The 23,774-nt window shown below is 45.0% G+C and overlaps 1 protein-coding gene across 2 annotated transcripts; it reads left to right on the plus strand.

Moving 5' to 3' along the window:
• Positions 1–4,837: 4,837 nt before the first annotated feature.
• Positions 4,838–22,286, plus strand: ZBP1 (Z-DNA binding protein 1). Of its 2 annotated transcripts, XM_019484497.2 has the most exons (8): positions 4,838–5,154; positions 10,136–10,363; positions 11,809–11,889; positions 12,669–12,848; positions 13,873–14,043; positions 15,553–15,780; positions 16,748–16,963; positions 17,516–22,286. In XM_019484497.2, exons 1-8 carry the CDS (start codon positions 5,130–5,132, stop codon positions 17,695–17,697), a joined length of 1,311 nt encoding a protein of 436 aa, XP_019340042.1. In that variant the 5' UTR covers positions 4,838–5,129; the 3' UTR covers positions 17,698–22,286. The 2 variants fall into 2 exon arrangements, with proteins under 2 accessions (XP_019340042.1, XP_019340041.1); XM_019484496.2 differs by lacking the exons at positions 4,838–5,154; positions 10,136–10,363 and having other exon boundaries at positions 11,182–11,889.
• The last annotated feature ends 1,488 nt before the right edge of the window (positions 22,287–23,774 follow it).

The raw sequence follows: 23,774 nt of genomic DNA on the forward strand, positions 1-23,774 counted from the left end.
GGTAGAAGATGACCCAGAATGTTATTTTTTTGGGAACGGCATTTTAAACATGGGATGTGTAACCTGGGCGCGCCCAAGGGTGTGCCCCGTCCTCAATTGGATGGGATAGGTGGGCAGGCAACAGTGCTGCGACTTGGGTACGGATCCCTCTGTTTCAGGGGTGGGCAAAATGCGACCCACCAGGCCATTCTATTCGGCCCGCGGGGTCCCTAAAAAATTTAGAAAATGAGTATTTATCTGCCCCTGGCTGCCTGCCATGCAGCCCTAGATGGCTTGCCAAAACTCAGTAAGCGGCCCTCCGCCCGAAATAACTGCCAGCCCCTGCTCTATTTTCTATAAAGCCACACTACACAAAGGGCTTCTTAACTATATACAGAATTTATTTAACATATAAAGAATTATATATCCCAAAGTAATAGGTAATATTAGAGAAAACTAACCACTATTCACTCTTATACATACACATCCTTATAACTATATTTAGGAATGGGGTTGTGTGGGGTATGCTTTGAGAGTGGCCCCCTTACCCAGGACCCCGAGATCCTTAAAGTAAGCCATGAGACCCACAGGGTAATCCCATGTAGGCCTCCAGCAGGTAAGTGCCAGATTCCCAATATAATACTCAACAAATTAAGCAACAAGAAAAATAGACTCCAAAAGAAAATAACAACCTTAAAATTATTTACTTGCTAAAATATAGCATAACTCACACAGTACAACCAGTTGACAAAATATTAGGTGCAGCTCCCCATTTTGTCAGGCACACGCTCACGCTCACCCTCCAAGGGCCACCCTTCTGTCGAGGCAAGGGGTGGGGCTCAGCCTGCCTTTTCTGGGCCCAGGCCCAGTGTCCCTGTGGGAGGAAAGGGACTGGCAATGCTCCAAGAGTGCTTTAGGGCAGATGCCCTTTCATGGGGCCCGAGTGGTCTTTCACCGCCCCTAGGGCCGAGGCTCCGGTGGTAGTTTCTCCAGCAGCGTCTTCAGGTACCTAGGCCTATTGCCCACTGGGGCAGCTCTCCCCAGCTTTCCTTGGCTCTGCTCTTCTTCTCGTCCCTCGCTGGTATGGTTTCCCAGCTGAACATGCTGTTCTTTTATAGCCATCTGGGTCTCCACCCTGGATCACAAAAGGTCCAATCAGAGCAAGGGGCGGTGAAAACCTCACCGGGACCCCTCCTCCCAGGAGCTCTGCCCCTGGATCATAAAGGCACCAATCAGGAGAAGGGGGGACACCCTCTCCTGATTGGTGGAAGAAATTCTACCAATGGCTTGGCATCCTGCTCAAGCTGGCAAGCTACGTGCAAGCCGCGCTGCAGCCGGTGCACCCGCCACAGATGCAAAAGTCCTGGTCAGTGCCATGTAGCCTGTGTAAAAGTGGAGCCATGCAATCGTACTTCAGAATTAATCCTAGGGAGACTCCTTCATTCCCCTGTCTCCGTAAAAAATATGGCACAAAGAAAGTTAATCCACAACGTGTGAATGTAGATTAACAAGGCAATCTTTGTGGTGCCGAGATTGTTCGTGTTACCCAGACTGCAGTTAACCTTGTGGGTTGGCTGCTGATAAAAGAGGCAGAAACAGGTCTACGGCCAAACCTTTTATTTGCTTACACCTTAGATTTTTGGGATATATGTTTGGTTTTAAGTTTTATCTGGCTACCCGCAACAGCACAACATCTATTCTCACCTGTACTGGGGAGACTCAGGAGGTGAGAGGAGGATGGCACACAGACTGGCTGCAGGTTTTCTTGAATTTTCTGAGTTCTCCAAATTTCCCTCTAGCCTACGCCCAATATTTACAGATGGCTGATTTTAATATTCAAATAAATGATCTGGCTTTATTTAAATGTCTTTGTTTCACTGAAACTTTTGGAACTGGACTAAACCTTATGGACTTGGAAGGTGTCAGTTAGCTGGGATTTATATCCTTGGGGAAAAAAAAGAGGGGGGGTTTCTTATCTCCCCACTGTGGAGCGCTATTCAACACTGGCCTGTTTCTTCTTTACCTTAGTTTATGGTCTTCTCTGACCAGGCTGTTTTTGTTTTAACAAATTATCTAAGCATCTTAACACAATATATCTATTATAGCAAAATAACAGCTAATGCATTTGGTTACATCAATCACTACTGCTAATATTTGAAGATAAAGCTATGATATACAGTAATGTGTTTGGATTATTTAATATATGGGCTTCCTTTATCTCCTTTCAGGCTTTGTACTTTGTTTAATTGTGTCTGATGGCTTCCTTTATTTTGCTGACCAAGCTAGTTGTCTCATCTGCAAAAGTTCACACTACCATTACTCAGAAGCAGACTCTTGGCCTTCTGCTTAGCCACATTTCTGCTAGGCCTGTGCGAGTAAGCAGCTATTCAATCTGGCTTTGGATCCGGCCACTTTGGATGCCAGGGATCTGATCTGGAGCTCCGGACTGGGTTTCTGCTTCGATCCAGCCAAAACGGCTCCAAGGAGGCTTCAAAGCTTCGGAGATCCGGCCATAGGGTATACTCAATGAAATACCTATAACTTTGTTGTTTTTGTCTGATTTGATGAAACTTGCAGGGGTGGTAGCCTCTGCTGAGAGCATGAAGCCTGCCAAGTTTCAAGAAGATTGGTTCAGGGGTTTGGGGAGAACTGCACCCCAAATTCTTGAAAGCAAAACTCATGTCACGTGTGTGTTACACCACAGGGGGGTGAAAACTGCAGGGGCGGTGGCCCCTGGTGAGGTCACAAAGCCTGCCAAGTTTCAAGGAGATCGGTGCAGGGGTTGGGGGGACCTGCAGCTCAAGCTGCGGACAAGCAAAACTCGTGCCATGGGTGACACTGTGTGTGTTAAGGCGCAGCAGGGTGACAGCTGCAGGGATGATGGCTCCTACTGCGGCCACGCTGCCTGCCAGCTGTGGAGGAGATCGGTGCAGGGGGGTTCTGGGGCCCTGCACCCCTAGCTGCTGACAGGCAAAACTCGTGCCATGGGTGCTTGTGGGACTGACTGTCTCTGTCTTGGGGCAGTTGATTGTACTGATTATTTCCTCTCCTTAGTGTGGGGTTTTGTAGGTGTTAATTGTTGCTAATTAACTGGTTACATTAGCTAGCAATTGTGTATTGAGCTGGTCCCTGAGTGAATCATGGTTGATTGGTAACTGGTGACACACTAGCTTAGCAGCCAGGCCTGCAGTAGTTCCCCCCAAGACAGACACAGTTGCACAAGCACCCATGTCACGAGTTTTGCCCATCAGCAGCTATGGGTGCAGGGCCCCAGAGCCCCCCTGCCCCTATCTCCTCGACAGCTGGCAGGCTTTGTGGCCGCAGTAGGAGCCACCATCGCTGCAGCTGTCACCCTGCTGTGCCTTAACACACACAGTGTCACCATGTCACGAGTTTTGCTTGTCTGCAGCTTGAGGTGCAGGTCCCCCAAAACCCCTGCACCGATCTTCTTTAAATTTGGCAGACTTTGTGGCCTCACCAGGGGCTACCATCCCTGCAGCTTTCACACATGGGCATGACACAAGTTTTGCTTTCAAGAATTTGGGGTGCAGTTCCCCCCAAACCCCTGCACCGATCTTCTTGAAACATGGCAGGCTTCATGCTCTCAGCAGAGGCTACCATCTCTGCAGATATCATCCAAATCAGACAAAAAACAACAAAGTTATAGATATTTCATTGATTCCCCATTATACCTTATGGCCAGATCTCCGAAGTGCTTTGGAAGCTCTGAACGACTTTGGAAAGCCTAACGAAGCCAGCGCTGAAGTGTCCGAAGCTTCTCTGGATCCGAAGCACAGTCTGAAGCCTCGCACAGCCCTCATTTCTGCAGCTCGGCCCAGGCCCCTTGAAAATGGCCAAGGCTGGCAACGATTCCCACCTCCTTGTTCCTTCTTTCTCTCATATCATTTTCTTCCTGGAGGACTGCCCTCTGACTCACCCAGGCTTTCATTCCCTTGTCAAGGAAATGGCACATGTTGGTTTGGTTTTCTGAGGAGTGGTGTATTTCACTTTCCATTTCCCAATTTGCTGGGAGCACAGTTCCTCCTCTTTGCTCCGTCCACGCTTGTTCTTCTCTCAGCTTGTAATAGTTTTGCCCAGTGCCATGTTATCAAACCCAAGCATTTAAAAGTGTAAGGTTGTTCCTTGAGAACTATAAAAGGGCCTTAAAAATGTACACGTGAAAAACCGAAGGGTGGGGGGGGCGTTGTTTGCCCTCAAGTTTCCATCTCTTTTGAAGGATTTGTCTTTTTTGGTTTCTGCAGATATGAAAGTGAGATGTTTGTTTGAGTTTTCACATGAGCACTGCCCTTTGGTTAGCTGAGACTTTAAGAGAAAACACTAAATACTCTAAGGCTCCCTATACTGTGAGAGTTGGCAGCATGGGATTTAACAGAATGGAGCCTTTATTCTTAACGTTTCTGAGCCCAGAACCTGCATATGCTCCTAATAAGTTTGGCTACTACAAGGTCACCCAGCTGCAGTAACTGCACATGCAACGATCTCTGATGATCGATTTGCATAAATAATCACGGCATGTGCGCTCAGATTCTTGGTGTATGCAGTGGTCCTCAGAGTGCCTTAAGCTACAGAGCACAGCTCGTGCCTGAAGATGTGGATCCAGGCTACTCCCTGGAGTTGGGAAGGACCTTTCCAGATCAGCAAAACTGAGCTGTATGTAAATGGCATAAAAGAACATCCCTCCGTAAGACAGAAGGCAAAACGTCAAGTTGGAAGTTTCCCCTCCTTATCTTCCTTATCAGATGAAGTCTGCTCTAGTTGTATTGAGGTACAGGAAGCCTGCTGCAGTTTAGACTTGTCCAAGACTGTCTGAGTCATAGTGTCATGTGTTACCACCAGCCCATTACAAAAGAAGAACTTTGTCCTGCGAGATCAGTAAGTTTCGTTTTATAAAACAATAGTTAAGTTTCACTTCCGCTTCTCCGATACAGCACAAGGGCTTGATTAGAAGCCAAGCCTCAAATTGGAGTTAGAAACTAAGACTCAAGCAACAAGTTCTGGCTTTCTCTTAGTTCTGACTGTACATTTGTTTCTTTCTGGCACTGACGCAGGCGCTTTTTTTTACACTGAAGTCCGTAAGTTTCTGGCTAACTGTGAATTTGTCTTTCGATCTGTATCAGGACTTTTGACAAATGGCAAAAGCAGCATCCAGGGAAGGTAAGTTTGGCTTTCAGACATATCCTACATTCGGACCTCTACCTGGTTTTCCCGGCTGCTGGCTATTTTCCTTGACCAGTTTGTTACTGATGCTCTGTAGCATACAAACTGAAGCAGACACACTATGCTGGGTAGTAAATGTCTTGAGAACAGGAAGCTGAGAGACGTGGAGATTAGAAAGCTAAATTATGTCTTCTGTGTTTTTTGTAATTGGAGAAAGGAGTTAAGAAAAGTTCCTGCTTTCACGGGGATGTCATGAGCAAGACTGGAGTGTTTTTCTAGGAACTATTTCAATAATAACAATTTCATTAACTTAATAATGGAAAACCGGCAGCTTTCAGCCCAAATCTTAGAAATGGCCTTCTTTAACAGACAGAAGTCTGAGTTTTTCTGAAAATGTTGGCTGAAGTAGACAAGTTGAGTAAAAACAGCTGGGTAGACCAGCCATGCTCGTTGCAAGCACTGGCCAGGGAGTGAGAGCACCATGGCACTCCCAGAAATAGCCACCGCCATTCTGGAAGCGACCGCAGCAATCGGCCAGTGGGGGCCATTGGCACAATTGGCCATCGGGGGACCCTCCCCCCAGTTGCTGCCTGGTTGTTAGGAGGGTGCGGGGGGGGGGGGGTACATGCCCCCCCCAACTAAGGTGGCACCAGTCACCCATGCTCCCCAGGTGCTATACTTGGCCTGAAGCATGTGGGACTGTTATTTTAACTAAATCTGTGCACACAAAATCATCACACTAATTAAGGGAAAAAATGACATGGCCCAAAATTTGGTTTGATGAGAGCTGGCACCTGAAAACGCCCATCCATTTTGCTGCTCTGTATTTAATGTGCTACTAGACAGTGGAGGTGGACTGTGCATCACTTGCTATAGCCGGGGTGACGAGGGTGCCAGTGTCTAATACTCAATGCCCTGTCAGCATGGCAACAGCAGGGGATCTAAATACATTGTAGTGTTCCAACCGCAGGCCTCATCCTGTGACCTGTGCACCCTTAGCTTCCACTGTATTAAATGGGAGAGGAGGGCTCTCTGCACGGGCAGCACCTTTCAGGATAAGACTGGTGCTTTGTCCACTTCAAGACTGTGCAGGAGCCATTTCTGTAACGGTTATAGCACCAATATGAATGATAGTCTGATTTGCTGTAAAGTTAGTTTATCCATAGAAAATGTAATTTTACTTTTCCCTTTCTTTTCATTTTGGCTGGAAAGGCTGGCCCCTTTATATAGACTTCCTGTGTTCTTTTCACTTCTCTCCAGTATTTATCATCATTAGGTATTTTAGGCCCAGTCATGGCTACACATCCTCCTGTGGAAAGTTTCATTGACTCCCCAAGGACTGCTTACCATGTAAATCTTTCTAGGAGCAGAGTTTCTGGTATAGCATGCTACTTATTGTCTTCAAAAACCCTCCTGTGGATTCCTTCACTCTCCCTTGGGGATGTCTATGAAGCCAAAATTCCCATTGCTAATACTGTGAGTTGGGTCCCCTTCTAGGTTACGTCCTAGTAAATGCAGAGTAACTTTGCTGCCCTTTTGGAGAAGGAAAGAGGAAGTGAGGACAAATCCAAGCTTTTTTTTTTTTCCAGTTTCTCTCTTAAGTTTTCCAGCTGGGTGACCCTGGAAAAGGGTGGTATTTGGGTGGTATTTGGCTACAGTTTGTATTGGCACAGTGTCCTTCTCTGTCTTTGCTGGCTGTTGCTTCCAAACACTTCAGAATTGTGCAAAAAGTTTCTTTTGGAGCTTGCTTGTCAAGGGACAAAGTTTTATGAAGCAAGAACAGTCTGATCCCTTCCCCATCTTTACTAGGCATCTCATATCCTCCTAAAAGCAAACCATATGGGGGCATTTCCCATCATTCTGCAGCTTGAACTGTATTTTTTGAAGTTGCTCATTTATCCTCTGAATTTGGCCTAGATACAATGTGTTGTTGCAGGACTTGAGTGGAATCAAAATTACATTTTAATTGTAAACATTTGTCCAGAAATTAATGTTTCTGAACTAATGTTTCTCTCCAACCAATGTGTTCAGAAGCAAATGACTATTGTTAATTGATTTTACACTATAACGGGAGATGTACATGTAGAAAATCATCCATGGATAATTGCAAATCCCCCTCTTTCAGCAGGTATCCACATAATCACTCAACTGATGCATTTGCTTGTTCTCAGACAGCTTTTGCTGATAGCCACATGGCTCTCTGCATGGGTTGAATTTTAGCTGAGTTATATATTTTTAAGTGCTCCCATGCTGAATTTGGATTGAAAACCTCACTACAAGCTAGCTTTGATGTATAATAAGTTTGCTCATGGCCCTGAATAAATGTCCTTTTATGGTGAGCTCTATTGATGACTTTCTCTTTCAGTTGGGAAGGTGCATTTGATCTCAGATTCTTGAGATCAGTCAGTAATTCCAAAATCAGTCCTAACTTGTAAAGGAATCTTGGGTACCATCCAAGGACGTTTTTAACAGCTGATCAATGGCTCCTCCCACAGCAAAAGCCAGAGGAAATGTAACTTAAAAGATAGGAAACTCCAGCAAAATTCTTCTTTCTTTCTTCCTGAACTGTTTTTTTTTTCAGTGTGGGTGGGGAGGGGAGGACAGCATGTAACTAAGACTCAGTTTGAAGAACATAAGCTGGGATTCAATGCCATTCTTCCTTGGAAAGGCTGCCCTACAAAACAAAGTCTTGCCCTGATTCAGATGAGATCTCAATTGCTTTGAGGGGATAAAGCAAAGTCCCTTCAGTACCTGGGGCCTAGCATAATCATTGCTGTTAGAGAGGTGCTCAGGCTGCCAGATGTAGCATCCAGATTTTGAATACATATAGTTAATATGCATAATCATCTTTTGGGATTATTGTGGCTAACTCAATGCATAATGTATAGCCCTAAACTGCTTGTGCACTTTTCCAATGGCAAAAGGTGATTTGCTTTAGTCACTGAGTTGTACAAAAGCCCATGAGTTCTTCACATCTTCTTGTAGATTGACCCATAGCTTGTGTATAATGGGTAAAAGAAGCTATATTTTCTCACTTATTGCATGCCCTGGAATAAGACACACACCTTGATTTTGAAAGGCAGAATGAAGAAAAAGATCTTTCCTTGTAGTAAGTAAATGAGTAGCAGCAGTTAGGGAGCTGAGCCTTGGGGATCACATGCAGGCTTTACTTTTGTTTTTGTCCAGTGATTAGCAGAAACTGCTCTAACCATATTCTTTTATATATGATATGCACACCAGTTTACAGCAGATTTTTCTGGGGGGAAAAAGGCGTGCATAATGTGTGAAAAAATACAGCATTTCACAGTGTGTTGCTGAACATTATTTATGACTTCTTTTACTACCAGCCTGAAAAAACAAAGATAATCACAGCTTCATTCAAATGTGGCTTCTTGTGGGGGCTTTCCTGGGGGGATTGAATCAAATGTTTTTATTTTTAAATTTTTCTAAAAGGCTGTATAGCAACAAGATTTCTTCTTGTAAATGATAGTGAATGTAATGTGCTCACCATAATTAATGCTGCTGCTAATGGAAGATTGGAATTTCTTTTTAATAATATCATTAGGACACATCTCATGCATTTAATTGTTTTTTGTAAAATGACAGCTAAGCTCACTTGCCTCACATTTCCTGTATCTTGATTAAATTAGTTTGCATGCAAGGGCAAACGTGCTGGTAGCATTTCTCAGCATTGGTATTCCAGGGGAAATAAAGTGGGGTTTGGTGAGATATACCAATGTACTTCTGATTAGAGAAGCTCTTCCTGCTCTTTGTGTGGTCATTGGTGAGGGGGCACCTCAAGGTCTGCTCCACTTCACACTATTTTCTAGTTTTCATAAAAAAAAACCCTCTCAAGGCAGACCCGGGGAAAGTGGAATGCCAATTCCTTCATGCCTTAGGGTGCTAATAGATGTGCAGCTCCCTGCTGTAACTCATGGTGCTTTACAACATGTGCCATGAGTTACAGCGATCCACCCTGACTCAACAGATGTCCAGGGGGTTGGGGGATTGAGCTCCAGTTTGGAGTGGCTGCATGTTTGCAGACTGTCTCCCCTAGCCCTGACCTAGGGGGAAGGAGGCTCCAATTCACCTGCCCCACCCTCCAGTGCAGGCTGGGCAAACGCAGACCAAGCTTCCTCCCTTCACTTCTCCCCCTCCCATTCTGAAGACAGTACCAGGGCTGGGGATCCCAGCATGGACTGACAGATATTAATGAAGGTGATTCTCTTTGGAGCATCTTCATCTGAACGCTCATGTAATGAGGATTCAGACTGTCATGCAGTTGGGCTCTGCAGCCATGCATGTCTATCAGGGCATGGCTGAAGAGCCCTTAGGGGGCCAGTCACACAAGAAAATGTCACTTCTGTCAGTGCTCTTAGTTATGGGACTAGCTTCAACCAGGGAACCAGCTTTGAATGTATGCAGGGCTTTTCCATGCATCATTTCTTTTAAATAAAGTCCATTTATGGTCTAAATATACCACATCCTACAATCTGTCACTACAGTGGAGGACAGGATATGGACATCGTCAGTGATACTAGTCCTGTGAGGTGGACAAACAGGTCCTTCACAGCCAGGAATGTGCGGCTATAATAAGGGTGTCACTTAAAAAAAATAAGTCCTTAAGCTGATAGTGACTACTCCCATGGAGGCATTGTGAGCGACTAAACACACAAGATTTCAAAAGAGCCTTTTTGTAGCAGCACAGTGGCCATGATGGATAGGGGCAGTGCCAAGCCACAACATCCTGTAGTCTCTTCACGGTTCCTGCCTCCATCGTCAAACTGTGCTCTCTGGCTGAGGTACATTTTTGCTTTCTGTGATTATAATTATATACCTGTTATGCCCATGCTTCCAAATCCTAATACAAGCCAGAGCTTAATGGGGGGGAAGTTCAGCTGCAAAATAAATAAATAACAATCCAAAACCAATTTTTAATTGCTTTAATTTATAGACAGCTTTTTGTTCTTGCCTTTAGCTTCAGAAGTGAAGCAACGCATCTTGGACTATTTAAGGGCAGCTGAGACTCCAAAAAAGGCCATGGAAGTTGCCAGTGGATGTTCAATTACAAAGCGGGAAGCCAATAATGCGCTGTACACGCTGCATAAGGAAGGCCAAGTACAGAAACAGGAGGGTGGCAAATGGGTTGTCTGCGCAGACGGTACGGAGCTGGAAAGCTGTTGCAAAACCCCCCAGCCGGCAGCTGGTAAATGTTTTGGAAACCTTTTAATGCTCTATCTGCAACCTTCTGATACTGAGAGCAATTGAGAGGAGATTCTGTTTGCAAGGCTATAGCTACATTACAGCCTAACTGTATCAGAGACCATTGAGCCCTTGACCTCAATTACTTGGAATTCATTTTTTACTCAGTCCAGTGGGTAGCAAGTCAATTGGCTTTCTCTCTCTCTCTCTCTCTTTCATACAGAACTGAAATTTGAATAAAGCAGAAGGTACATGTAGTCCAGAGCACATCCTGCACTGATAGTAGCGTCCAGAGGGATTTGTAGGGAAGATAAATAAACCCTGTGTCATGCTTTCTGAGAACACACTGCTTAAAACAGCTTTTTAGGAATATTTGCAGTCTTGTGCATTCCAGAAGCCAACTAAAGCTGACTCAGGCCTATCTTTGGGTGTCAGGCCCCTTCTCACACTTTCACCCATAGAAAGGGCAGTTCAGCCTGTCCGGCATACCTCCCTACCTCCCTACAAGAGCCTCTGCATATGTCAGAGCTGTGGTAGAGGCAGCATGCTCTAGATTCTCCTCCAGCACACGAGGGGCATCTATACACACACCGGACACATGCTAATTCGATTAATCGAGTCTGCCGGAGTGTGTTAATTAATGTGCTCCAACAACCTGTCGTGTCTATTCGGTTTCCCCATGTTTCAAAATGGCAGCAGGGGCACTCAAACTAAAGCTCATTGAATGAAGCACAGGATGATGAATATACGTGATGCTTCAGGCACTTTAATTAGAACAGCTCTTGGAGCTGTTCTAATTAAAGCGCCCCCCGTCCCCCACCCCAGAACTCATGTATAGATGCCCAAGGATGAGGCACTGCCTCTTGGCCCATCCTGGAAGGCCATCCTGCCTCACGTCATGGAAGATGTCAGGAGAAGTTGTGGGAGGTTAGGTCTGTAACTGCAGCTTCTGCAGAAGGAACCAGCCAGATGCACTTTGCATCCTGTGGACCTCCTAAAATTTTCCCCTTTTTCCTCTGGAAGGCAGATCACTCCCAACAGAAAAATCTGCAAGAACCTCTCTGCTGTTAAACTCGAGCGTTTCCTCCCGTTCGTGGGGAACAAGGTACTTCCAGCCAGTGGCCGTAAAATAACTAGAGAGAACGACAAAGCCCATGCACAGGTCAAGAAGTGCCCCTGTGTTTGCCCGGTCAAGTCCAATCCACATGCCCCACCTTGTATTGCGTGCTCTAGAAATGGGCCATCAGCTCTTCCGACTGAATGCTTGCAAAGCCCCCTGTTCTCTGGGCTTGTGCGAAGGAATCGAGCAAGGATGCAAATGTGGCTTTGGAGACTGGTACAAGAGAGGAGAAGGAGGAGGACCTTGTCCCTCTGTCTGGCTAAACAGCAGATCTTTCACAGTTCTCTTTTCATCCAAGTTACAGTGCCCGACAATGTTCTGTCTTGTAGCTGACACTGCCCTGGTGCCGTGGGGCCGGCGTGGGAATGCTGTGGTGCCTGCGAGAAACAACAGCGGGCTGACAGAAACACGTAAGCCATTTGGTGCATGTGAAATTTGTAACACTGAATAGGTTGATTTTAATTCCTTGCATGTCAGCAGCCACAATGGAGGTTTACTGATATGCTAGAGTCCCAATCTGTGGCACGTGCACCACCAGTGATACGCAGACAACCTGTCAGTGGTACACTTTAAGAGAGTTATTATAATTGCTTTATATAACAAAAATGTGTTGGTGGTGCTTCAGGTTGTATCATTTTAAACTGGTCGTGCACAGTCTGGCAGTTTGGGAACTGCTGTGCGAGAGCACGTGTAGAGGCCTAGCAAATGCCATTCCCTTGCTAGTGCTTGTATAGGCAATGGGATGTGGCAGGCACAGCCTGATTTTTCCCACATGAACCATTAGTAATATTCTTTCAGAGAGGCAGAGTCCTTCCCAGATGCCATTGGTGCAAAGGGGTGTAGAGGCATTGCAACATGCCTTTAGGGGCTTACTCCCCTCTTAAACACGTGCAGCCAACCAACCCTAGTAATCGGTGCCTGCAAGCAGAGCCAGGGTTGCCCCTACTCCCTGTTTCCTCTTCAGCAAATACAGTGGTGGGGCCGAGTCTGGGCACTTGTGCCTGGGTGGTAACCTGGCGCTCCTTACTCACAATCCTGGAGAAGTCCTTCAAGTCGATGGACTGTGAATGGCCACAGATGCCAGGGTGGGTACTCTTGGCCCAGTCTTTCCAGGGGACATGCTACAAACAGAGCTAGATTATCCTCCTGTAGTCAGATTGAATCAATAAGCCAGGCCTTTGTTTCTCAGAGGATAGGATGTACACATATCTGCATGAAAATGGACCTCAGAGGGCTTTAAGCATTGCCAAACACCTTGGGAAGCAGACGCAAAAGGACGTCAATCCAGATTTATATGCACTGATGAAAAAACATCTCCTCCACTTCAATGAGGAACAGAAACTGTGGTCATGTTATAGCAAGGGAGCAGGTACTGTACTGGGAGAGACCTTCATAACCCGATTCTGGGCTCCATCACAAAAGAGTGCTTTGTTTTCTTTTTGGCTGTAAAGACTTTCAGCTAGAGAACCAAGTTCCTTTCCTGAGCCAGTTCAGATCAGAGAATTTTGACTACTTTTCAATTTGCGTATCCACACTAAGGTTTGCCGATGGCTTTACCTTTAAGCATAAATGATGATGAAGAGGGTTGGGGGTTGGGAGGCTCCAGTCAATGCCCTTGACTCATCTTGTGGATTCCCTTTGTGGGGACCTGGGGTAGGCCGTGATTTAACAGCTCTGTGATCCCAGTCCCCTGTGTGTCGCATGGGAATAATGCATATACCTCCCCACAAATTCAGAACTCAGAAGTCTTGATCTTTTTAGCACTGAGTAACCGCTAGATGATGTTATCTACTGGAAAAAGAGAAGTCTTGTATAATTCTCCTTCTGGAATTGTTTCATCACATTTTGGTTGATCGGTTCTTTTACAAAGATCAGCATTTGCCTTTAGATATATGGCATCCCTATTGTTGTTGGTTACTGTACCTCATTTTTGGGTACCACTGGGTGATGTACAGCAGCTTTCACTACTGACTGGTTTGATCAGAGGTTACATTCGCTCACACTTGCTTTCATAGGGTACCTGTAGATGTGCAGGGACACTGCTCTGATGCGCTGTAATTGCAGCGCGTTGGAGCAGACTTGGTTGATCAAGTCTGCTGGAGCGTGCTAATTAGCACACTCCAGTAGCCTCCACACCTTGTGTACTCAGCGTTCCAGCATTTCAAATGGAGGTGGGGGTGCTTTCACTAAAGCGCATTGAATGAGCCATTTTGAAGCACGGGGCGCTGAGTACACAAGATGCTGTGAGTGACTTAATTAGAGCCATTTCTAAGAGCTTTCTTCCATAAAGCTGAACTTCCAGTTTGGTTTTTCTCACCCCATTCCATATATAATCACTTTGACGGTAACTTGTCAATCTATTAATGACTAATGTGCCTTTTATTTTGTTACAGATTACAAAGCAACAGGTCCTGAAGTGAAGTCGCATATAACCTATATTCTTCAGGCTAATCCAATAAACAATATTTGTCTGCCAGGGGATCACAGCGCTGTTCATATTTCTCATTCCACTGCTACACAGATTGGGCATAACAATACTGCAAACGTGATGGATAAAAACGATGGTAATTATTTCTCTCTAAAATGTTATTAATGTTCTACTATTTATGAACAATAGCCATCATAATTAGTAATCAAAAGGCACTGAACTAGAACTGGTCAGAAAATCGGCTAAGTGACTTTTTGAAACATGTTTGTTTTAGACTTGAATAAAATGTCAAGATTTTTAAGTGGCTTCTCAAACGGAAATGCCAAAAACTTTCTATTAAGTAACATCAAATAGTGTAATTGCCATAATATTGAAACATTACAACAATACAATATTGAGATTCATATTTTAAATGGAAATAAAAATCTCAATGCAATTAAATAAAAAATATTAAAAAGTTGACATTTTTCTCTTTGTGAAAACTGATGCGTTCCACAAAATCTTTTAATTTGATGAATCTGTCTTTTCCTGTATAACCAGCTTTCAACCCACTTTATGTATTCTACTTCAGAGTTTTCCTTAATGCCATTCATATATATTATATCCCAACTCCAAACATTCACAGATCTTTTAAATCCTGAGGTTTGGTTAACTGAATGGACAGCTACTCTCAACCTTGGCTCTAAATGTACATGAAAAAACTTTGCATTTGCACCTGTAGATATTAACTTGGCTTTCACTGATTGAGTGGCCAGGCCAACAGCAATCTTAACAAGTGGAGGTGCAGAATATTGTAAATTAGGATCGTTGTGTTTTGCTTGGTGCAGCCAGATGTCATGAAACAAGGCAGGTCTTATCTGCAGTGCATGCTAAATCATTGTATAGTGTTATTAGACTGACAACCATATTACCCCGGCATAGATGAGGTCTTACTCAAAATGTAAAAATATCTGTGTTGCATCTGATAGCACCTCTTTGTTCTTTGGATGCCTCCATTTCAAATAAGGAGTAGATATGAAGCATTTTAACTCGTCAGATCTTCCCAGAGCATAGCACATTGGTTACAGGACAGCTGTGAGCTGTGACTGCAGTCCCTGATGCTCAGTAACTCTGCTGAGATGAGATCCTCTACAGCAGGCGTGGCCAACCTGTAGCATGAATGCCACAAGTGGCATGGGCAGCCTCTCTGTGTGGCATGCAGCGGATCAGGAACAGGGCAGGGAGCACAGCTGCAGATAGGACAGGGAGCAGAAAGCAGAACAGCAGATCAGGCCAGGAGCACAGGGCAGGAAGCAGAAAGCAGAGAGATGGATCAGGCTGAGTAAAGGGATTGGAGTGGCACTCGTAGAAGGTGTAGGGCTTATTTGTAACATACTTGCCAAAAAGGTTGACTCCCACTGCTCTACCGGATCTAATCCAAACTCCCTTGATATCAATGGAAAGATGGCCATTGACTTCAGTAGGCTATTACAGCCTGCCCATGTCTTGGTTGCTTGAAACAAAATATTCCAATGTGCATGGGAGAGTAAACACAGAGAATTACCAAAAAGTGATTTGTTTAGACTTGATTTTAAGGGGATGATGTTGTAAATATGTGCAGCCCCCTTTTCCTTAACAATGATTTCCTTTTGCATGTATGGTGCAGATTGTAACCCAACTGTTTGGAGTTCTCCGTGTTCAACAAAGACTGCCAAGACCTCATACGATGACTCGGAAGCTAAAGCGGCTATGCCGTGTGACCAGGACATCCAGGTGACTGAGTCCGTGCTCAGAAATGTTCTGGTTGGTAATCAAAATCAAATGGATGTTATCAAGACAGACGTTGTTGACAGCCCAGCAGAGCAGGTGGGCCAATGTGGAACTTCAGAAAAAGGTAGGTGCACAACGTTGGTTTGTGGTGTGTGTTGGTGAAATGAATGAGCAAAATCTCCCCCTACTGGCCACAAAAACCCCATCTTTTAGGAGTAAGTTCTTGAATTGCTCTGCACATGTTAAAATACGCATTATGGGGCCAGTTTTGGGCTTTGGAGTCTGTATAGCGGGAGCAATTATTGCCCTTTGACCCTTTCTGTGCTCATCTGACACCTTTTCACAACAGCAGAAAGGGAGTTTTCTGAAGAAGAGTGGCTTTAGGGTAGAGATTTGAGGGAAAGTTATCTTGAACATAGCTCTTGGAGTAACTCAGATTTAGCTTGTGCCTATAATAAAAGCTCTCCTTGACCAATCTCCAAGCCATCCCTTTGACTCTGCTGCCTCTTGAATCATAGTATATAAGCCTTGGCTTGAAGCCTGCATCCCAGCTAGGCAGGGCCAGCTTTGTTCTAAAGCGTGTAGAGCAGGAGATGAGGCTAAGAGGCCAAGGCTAATATTGCATGTACAGATTGCCCCCTACCCATGTAAGGAAAGAATGACTTGTGGCTTCAAAGGGGAAGGCTGGATGAGAGAGGGGCAGCCTTTTGCAGTGCTCAGAGTGCGGGAGTGGGAGCCAGGAGACCTGGTTCCACTTACATGATGGCCTTGGGAAGGCTGCTTATCATCCTCTGTAAAATAAGGAGTCCCATACGTAGTCATTTTTGACCATGGGAAATCATTATACAAGTTCCCAATTACCGGAATTGGTGTAGTGCTGTCTGTTGTCACCACCTCTTCCTTTTTTGGGTAAAGTTGCTTCTTTTCAAGAATCTTCTTCCATTCTGGGAAGTTAGGGTCCATTGGATACTGCCACTCTTGCTATTACAATGCAAGTCCCTCCCACCCCAACTCTGAGAACCACAAGCAGCACCTTTTGTGAAGTTTTGGTGCCATCATTTTTATTGTTCATGTCCTTTTCTTCACTGTAGATTCGTTTGGTCAAATTCCTTCTAGCCGTTCTTCATTTTCACTGCATAACAGCACACCCAGTAGGACAGGGGGAACTTCATCACAGAGACTCGGCATCGATAAGTCTACTCTGGACAATGTCATGATTGGAAATGCCAATCAGATGAGCGTTCGTGATGGGATTGCTTTTGCTGACCTCGCAGACTTGTCAGCAAATAAGGACGATGACACCTCAGGTGAAGTCAGCTAATGCTGTGTTGATGCATGTAAGCTTTTCTGTACATAGGCTGTTCTTGGAGTCATTATTCTTGATATCTGAAGACTAGCACCTTAGTTATACTTGGCAAATTGGGTCACAAGGCAGATGGCCACGTCTGGACCAGCGTAGTACTGCTGTTGCCTCGCTCCCAGCATGCGGTGCAGAGTGGCTGTGGTAGAGTGGAGGCTTGGACTCTGAGACAGTGAGGGGCCTTCCTTTAACCTGCTAAACTTTGCAAGACCCCTCATGCCCTCTCGGCTGCATGTTGTACTTTCTCTGATCAGTTTATTATTATTTTACATGTTAATTTGCTTGCCAACAGCACTGTTAAATTTCCCTGTTAAATGAAATAGAGACAGAAGCAAGTGGTGGCCACCAATATTAATAAGCAGGAGGTGTTAATTTTTAAGAAAGGGCTTGCACAGCTCAGTGACATTTCTAGTATACGGGGCTACTAACCCACGGTGATGCTCATCTTCACTTGCTTAAAAGAGCTCTCTCTTTTTCTCTTACTTAATAATCCCACCAGATTCTGATTCGACATCCAACGAAGCTGAAAGGATATCTGGTGATGACAACAACCTGGATCAGTCCTCCGATATTTCCATCCTTTGTGCCACGTTAAAAAACACAGTCCTTGGGAACAACAATAACCTGAATATAGTAGAATTAGTGGATTCTGAGTCTGATTCAGAAAATGGAGGTGAATAAAAGACACATGGGGAAAGATGACATCTTACTTTTTAAATCCCTGCAAAACTTCACAAACGGGAGCAAGTAAATGTACTGGTTCTAATGATTTTTGCTATGGAAAAGCATAGAGAATAATTGGGCTAGGGGAGAGCCTTGTGTTAGCTGCTTGCACAAAACATTGAAAAGGGAGAAGGAACACATTTCTTTTTTTGAATAAGTTGTCTTGTAAGAGAGGAAAAATAAATAGAGGATTAATCTTAGTTTACCTGTGAACTTTCGAAGCCCTGGAAACATGATAAGCCTCCAAAACTGCCCAGAACTGTTGAAAACCTCATGCTGTGGTCAGGAATGGATTTTCAATGGCAGCTGAAATGACGCTTCCCCACGCCAGTACTGAACAGGCGGAGCGGACATGATCCCACAGTGTGAGCTAAGCCTTCGCTTGGTAGGCAGAGCATTCGGATGCTGCCTTTTGAAGACTAGGGCTTTTAGGGAGGAGGGCCGGGAAGGAAGAATATGAAGCTTAATGCTTTGTTTAATTAAGAATCCTAGGACTCGGCTCTACCTAAACAGGGGACCGGGGGCTGTGAAGCAGATGCAACCCTGCCCCACAGAGCTTATGCCATGCTAACAGAGACGTGGAGCTGGGACAATGCAAACTGGAACGTCCTACCTCGCAAGCTGGAAGGAGGGAAGCCCAACCAGTTGCACAGAGCTGTTTATGGTTTGCACTGCAAGAACAACTGTGCTGACTTTGTCCCTGCCTAGGAGCATGGCCCGGCAGAAACTGTGGTTGCTATTGGAGTGCAGCGTTGCCAATGCTCACTCGCACAGGGCTTGAGGGCTACCTCAGGACTAAATTAGGAAGTGCCCGAGATGCACGCCACATCACTTCTGCTTATGCTTCACCCTGACGGGGACAGGATATAGATAGCAGCCTTAGTGTAGCACTGCGTGAGTGCTACAAGCTCCCTCTCTTGGGTCTGTTTTGGGGTGCAGTGGATGTGGTAGTGGAGTTGAAGCACTTCATTGTGGCACTCGCTTCTGAGCCAAGTGGCTCAAGGTGGGGGAGATATGCCCACACCATACACTGATTTGCTAAAAGCCCCAGTTCCTTGAGCTCAGTATCTTTTGCCTTTTATCTAAAAGGATTGAATGTCTAGGCTCCAGGATGCTGCAAGAAGACTAAGCTTGTGTACACAGTGTGACCTAAATGTCCAGATGTCAAAATATGATGTGAAAGAAATTATTTTTACCAATCTTATGACTTTAATGCCACACTCATGATTATTTTTTGGAGCCTGACTCATAGTATTTGGATGCTTGGGACTGGCAATATTACAAGAATTCGCCATGTTGTGTGTTGAATGTTTTGTGCCATCCATGGAAGTAACTATGGTACTGTTTTACATCAGATATTCAGGACCAATATTTCCTGACCCTTTCTTTGAAAAGTTTACCAGTAGACCTTGGCTTCCCCTGGCAGAAAGATATGGATGTAGTTGGGTTTTTTCTAGCGCTAACATCATTTCCAAGTTGACTGGGAAACAAGGAGATTTCTAGCTGAGTGTGAAAAATGTTCTGAACTGAAGGAGCATGGAAGGAAATTTGAAGGAAAACATGCAGCCTTAGAGATGGAAACCACATACCCCAAAGTCAACATCTTGAATATTGATGGGGTTTTTTTCCTTTTTCATTTCTGCAGAGGTTTTCCTTATATATAATTAATGTGTCACTAATATACTGACAAAGCATTTCTGATGGCTTGTCAAAGGCTAGAGGCAGAGGTTTACTTAATCTGTTCTGAAGAAAAATGACTAGCTGCCAATTAACATTAAACTACTATAGGCATTAATGGCCTGATCCGAGTTTCATTAATGAGGACGATTTGGCCTTGGATCACCTGCTAGCTAAAGCTGCAGGTGATTTGGTTTCATTTTTGAGTTCACTTTCAAGTTCCTGTGAATGAGTGCAATGTGGCAATATTTAGGTTTGCCAAAAATTGCAGGAAACTTTCCCCCAAACCCATTTCATTAAAAGGCATAATAATTATGGGGATATTTCTATGGATCTTGCATCCAGTAAGGCTGGTTATTTTAAAAATTCTAATTTAGGGAACCCAATTTTCCCAGCACTGGAGCCTGGCATAGAGTAGTTCATGGCATCTTGCTGCCACTCCAGCAGCATGAGTTCAAGTCCTGCTTCAAAATCATACTGAAGGCTGCCCCCCGTCAATCCAGCTGCAATATCTGGCTATTCCAGCAGGAGAGTCAAAGGAAGCCAGATGTGATGCCAGCCACATCGCTGCCACGTGTGCCCTTGGCTATTGAAGGTGGCACATACCCACAGTAGCCTGGTGGACTATCTCAGGCAGGTCTCAGATTTTTTTAATTTTCCTGACAGTGTCCTTTCATATAATACTACTGGAACTAACAGAGATATTGAGTTTGTGTGTTAAGGATCTCTTTTTTAGGGTCATGAATTTTATCTGTAGATCAGCTATAACATTGTAGGCATCCATGAATGCATTACTACAGGCATTCGCTGAGGATAGCTCAGCTTGATTAACAGCAGGATCCCATAAATTTAGGGAACAAGTGAAAATTACAGTATACCAGCAGCTACAGCATAGCAAATGCCACAGATCAATGTTCGGTGCATACAGGTAAGACACTATTTTTTAAAACAAACATGAAGCATGAATGAGAAGCAAGAGAGAGACCTTCTCAAAGTACCAAACATAACTTTCCAGAAATAATTTACCTTCAAGAGCAAATGTAATCTCCATCCAAAGCATGACAATGTTAAGAAATCAATAAAGACAGTGAGAGAGTTGTCCCTACAAGCCAACTGGATTCAGCAGTGCTGAATATGTTGCACAGCTATGTCTATGCTGACTTCTTGGGTCAACTCTAAGGTTGTTCTCAACTAGCCCAAAGCTACAAGATCTGCACTTCCCCATCTATACCATTCCTTGAGGCCCACACCAAAGCCATCCACATCATGCTGCGTAGCTTATGATCTGTGAAGTAGAGCTCTTCTAGGAATCAGTCTGTGGGACTCTTGTCTCTGCTTCCAGACTTGTCTCTGCTTCGGGGCAGTAGGCAGAGGAAGAGGGGTGTGGAAGGGCTGGGCTATGCAATTGCGGCATTGCTCCTGGTGGACATCTATGCTTGATGCCTGCAGCATGAGGGTAAGTTTAGAAAGTGTAGGGCTAGGAGGCAGGTAGACACAGTGAACCTCATACCCAGTTCAGCCGAGCTTCCAGGCTTGTGCTGAAGTGCTACTGAGAATTGCACTTAGGATTGACAGAATAGGTGATTAGTGACTGTAGGAGGCTCTTAAGGTCATCCTCTGGTGTACCTCCTTGCGGGGGAGAGGTGGGGGGGTGGCGATGAAACTTGGGACATTAATTTGCATATGTAACGGTAGCATCCATCAAGCTAAGTGACTCAAAACTGCATCGAACCGCCTCTAAGTTTTAATACATAGCAACCAAATTAAGTGGATTTGTTTCAAAACCAAAGCCAAGAACATACTGTACTGCTAATCACTGAACGACACAGATGACTGATGCATCCAATCTCTAAGCTAAGCATCTGAGCAGTATATTTTGATTGTACTGTGATCAGCAGAGCCCTTTGGGATCTTCCTGGCAAAGCTGAATTCTGTTGGAGAAAGCTGCTTCCATTGGGAAGGCTTCTCAGGTCCCGGATGCAATTTCTGTTCAAAATGAGAGACAAAATGAGAGACAAAAAGGAAACCCTTCCCAGAATAGCCAATAGCCCTGTGACTCGGTTGCTAACCTGGCGTGTGGCTGACCCAGGCTCTGTGCTGAATCAGGAACGCTAGAGACCTGACCCTGGTTGTCTACATCTGACATAAGGGCTTCAGCCCCTTGGCTGGTGGCTCTTCTGACATGGCTCACTGCCTCTCTGAGGACTTTTGAAAAGCTTTGTTTTTGTCTTAATGTACAATGGAAAAAAATTTGAAAGCTCAAAAATGTTCCTGGGATTCCTGCCTAGCACTAGTGATCACATTTTCTTTTCTGTGTGGTGTATTTGGAGGTAACACCAGAGGACTGGGCTGCCTAGCCTGAGTGAAAGTTGGCTGACAGCAGCCAAGTAGCAAATCAAGGCCAAGCGTCTCAAATGACCGGTGCATAGGAACATATGCCTCACTATACTGATCAGATTGTTGTTCCATGACGTCTGATATTCCACCTCCAGCAGCGGGCAGTTCCGGTAATTAAAGGCTTAGGGACTTCCTTCTTTGGCTTAATAACTCTCAAAGACTTGTCGCATGAGTAACGGGCAGAGGATCCGTCAGACCACTCAATGACTGACTCAAGTCAACAGAAGGAGGTTTTTGATCTCTGTCTTCGATGGGCTAAAGATCAGCCCTAAAGCAGGACTGATCTGGTAACCTTGACTCATGCTGAGTAGCGTTGTTCAGTGGGTTTATTCATATAGGTAAGTCCTATTTTAAACGAGTAATGGTGTCAGATTCTGGCTTTAAGGTATTACACAGAGCTACGTCAGCCCCAGGAAAAAGCTGTGTGACTCCGTTCTAGCTTTAAAAAATAAAAGTTTTAAATCCCAAGTTAAAATGTGCCATTTGGTTCTTGTTAGAGTTGGTCTAAAAAGGCTGTGCTGAATAATAAAAAAGATCAAGCTTTTGATGTTAAGTTGCATGTTCAAGCATAAAATCCAGCCTTGACGATGAAGCCTAGTGTGGCTTACTTCACTTGGGCAAAGAGACTAAACAAGGATCTTACATAACTCTTCCTGTAAAGATGTCTTCATGTTAAAGAAAATCCTTGTCAGATAAAGTAATTAGGGAACATCTGGCCAAACTGAAGGTAACAAAAGTGATTCCAATCAAAGGTGGTTCATGGAAAGCTTTTCATCTTGACTCCAACCGAAGGGGCAAACTTCGCACTTTAAAATGTAATGCTTACTGATGAACTATTACAATGGTAGACAGTGAAAAATATACTTGTATACAGCACAAAAGGCTAAACCGATTAAAGGAGGGAAATACTGGGTAGTAAGTGTGTAAATCTGTGCCCATCCTAGAGGTGAGGCCATTATTTCAACACTGCCATGCTGTCTTTGATATGCTTCCTAGGAGAAATGTGGTTCAGGGAATGACTTGCTGAAAAGCCTGAATCAATGCCTGATACTGCCATGCAGAGCTGTCCCTAGGGGTGTGCGGGGCCCGGGGCAAATTAGCTTGTGCGGGGCCAGGGGGTGGTGAGCGGCTGGGGGGATGGAGGAGGTGGTGAGTGGCCGGAGCGCGGCGGCTGCGGTGGGGCCTGCACAGCACTGTCCACAGGGCTCCCCAGGTGTGAGGCCCAGGGCAGTCGCCCAAATTCGTGCCCCCCCACCTCCCACAGATGGCCCTGCTGCCATGTTTGCCTTGGAAATATGAAGGCGGTAGCTCCTGGAATGGCAATGCGATGTTAATGGTCAGTACATTAGTACCTGAAGGTATTTCTATGGTCTGACGGGGATAGACAGTATGAGCACTGGAGGGCAACCTTTCACCAGGTGTGCCACAACTCAGCCCCACACCCTTCCTGATTGCCACACGGATCCCTTTTCATTACTGATCTGGTGGTCAGCTTTCTGCTCCCTGAGCTGTTTGCCAATGTGCCACTTGTTTCCTCCCCAGTCTGTTCGTGCCACTTGAGCAACCATGCTGCGGGTTGGCTACCACTGGTCTATGGCATGACTATTCTGCAGCAGTGAGGGTAATCGCTTGCTGTGCCAGTTCCCATAAATGTATGACATCTTTCCCCACTGGTTTTATGTTTTTCGGATGTTTGATCACAGTAAAATATCTGCAGATGCGAGACATGGGAGGTGTTGGAGCGTGCCAGAGCTGGAACATACTGCTTCTCTGCGCCTAGGAAAGTAGGTAAGGAAGGAACAAAATCAGTGCTCTGAGGCAGGGACCATTTTAAGCTCCTTTTTGCACAATTGTTGCGATTCCACCAGCAGGCGGACCATTATGGGACTTGGTGGAGTTTGGGGGCAAAGAAGTTGTACTCACATCACTTCTGAATAGTGAGCACTTCAGTGATACGCTCA

The sequence above is a fragment of the Alligator mississippiensis genome, chromosome 9 (assembly GCF_030867095.1).
Source record: "Alligator mississippiensis isolate rAllMis1 chromosome 9, rAllMis1, whole genome shotgun sequence".
Lineage (NCBI taxonomy): Eukaryota > Metazoa > Chordata > Crocodylia > Alligatoridae > Alligator > Alligator mississippiensis.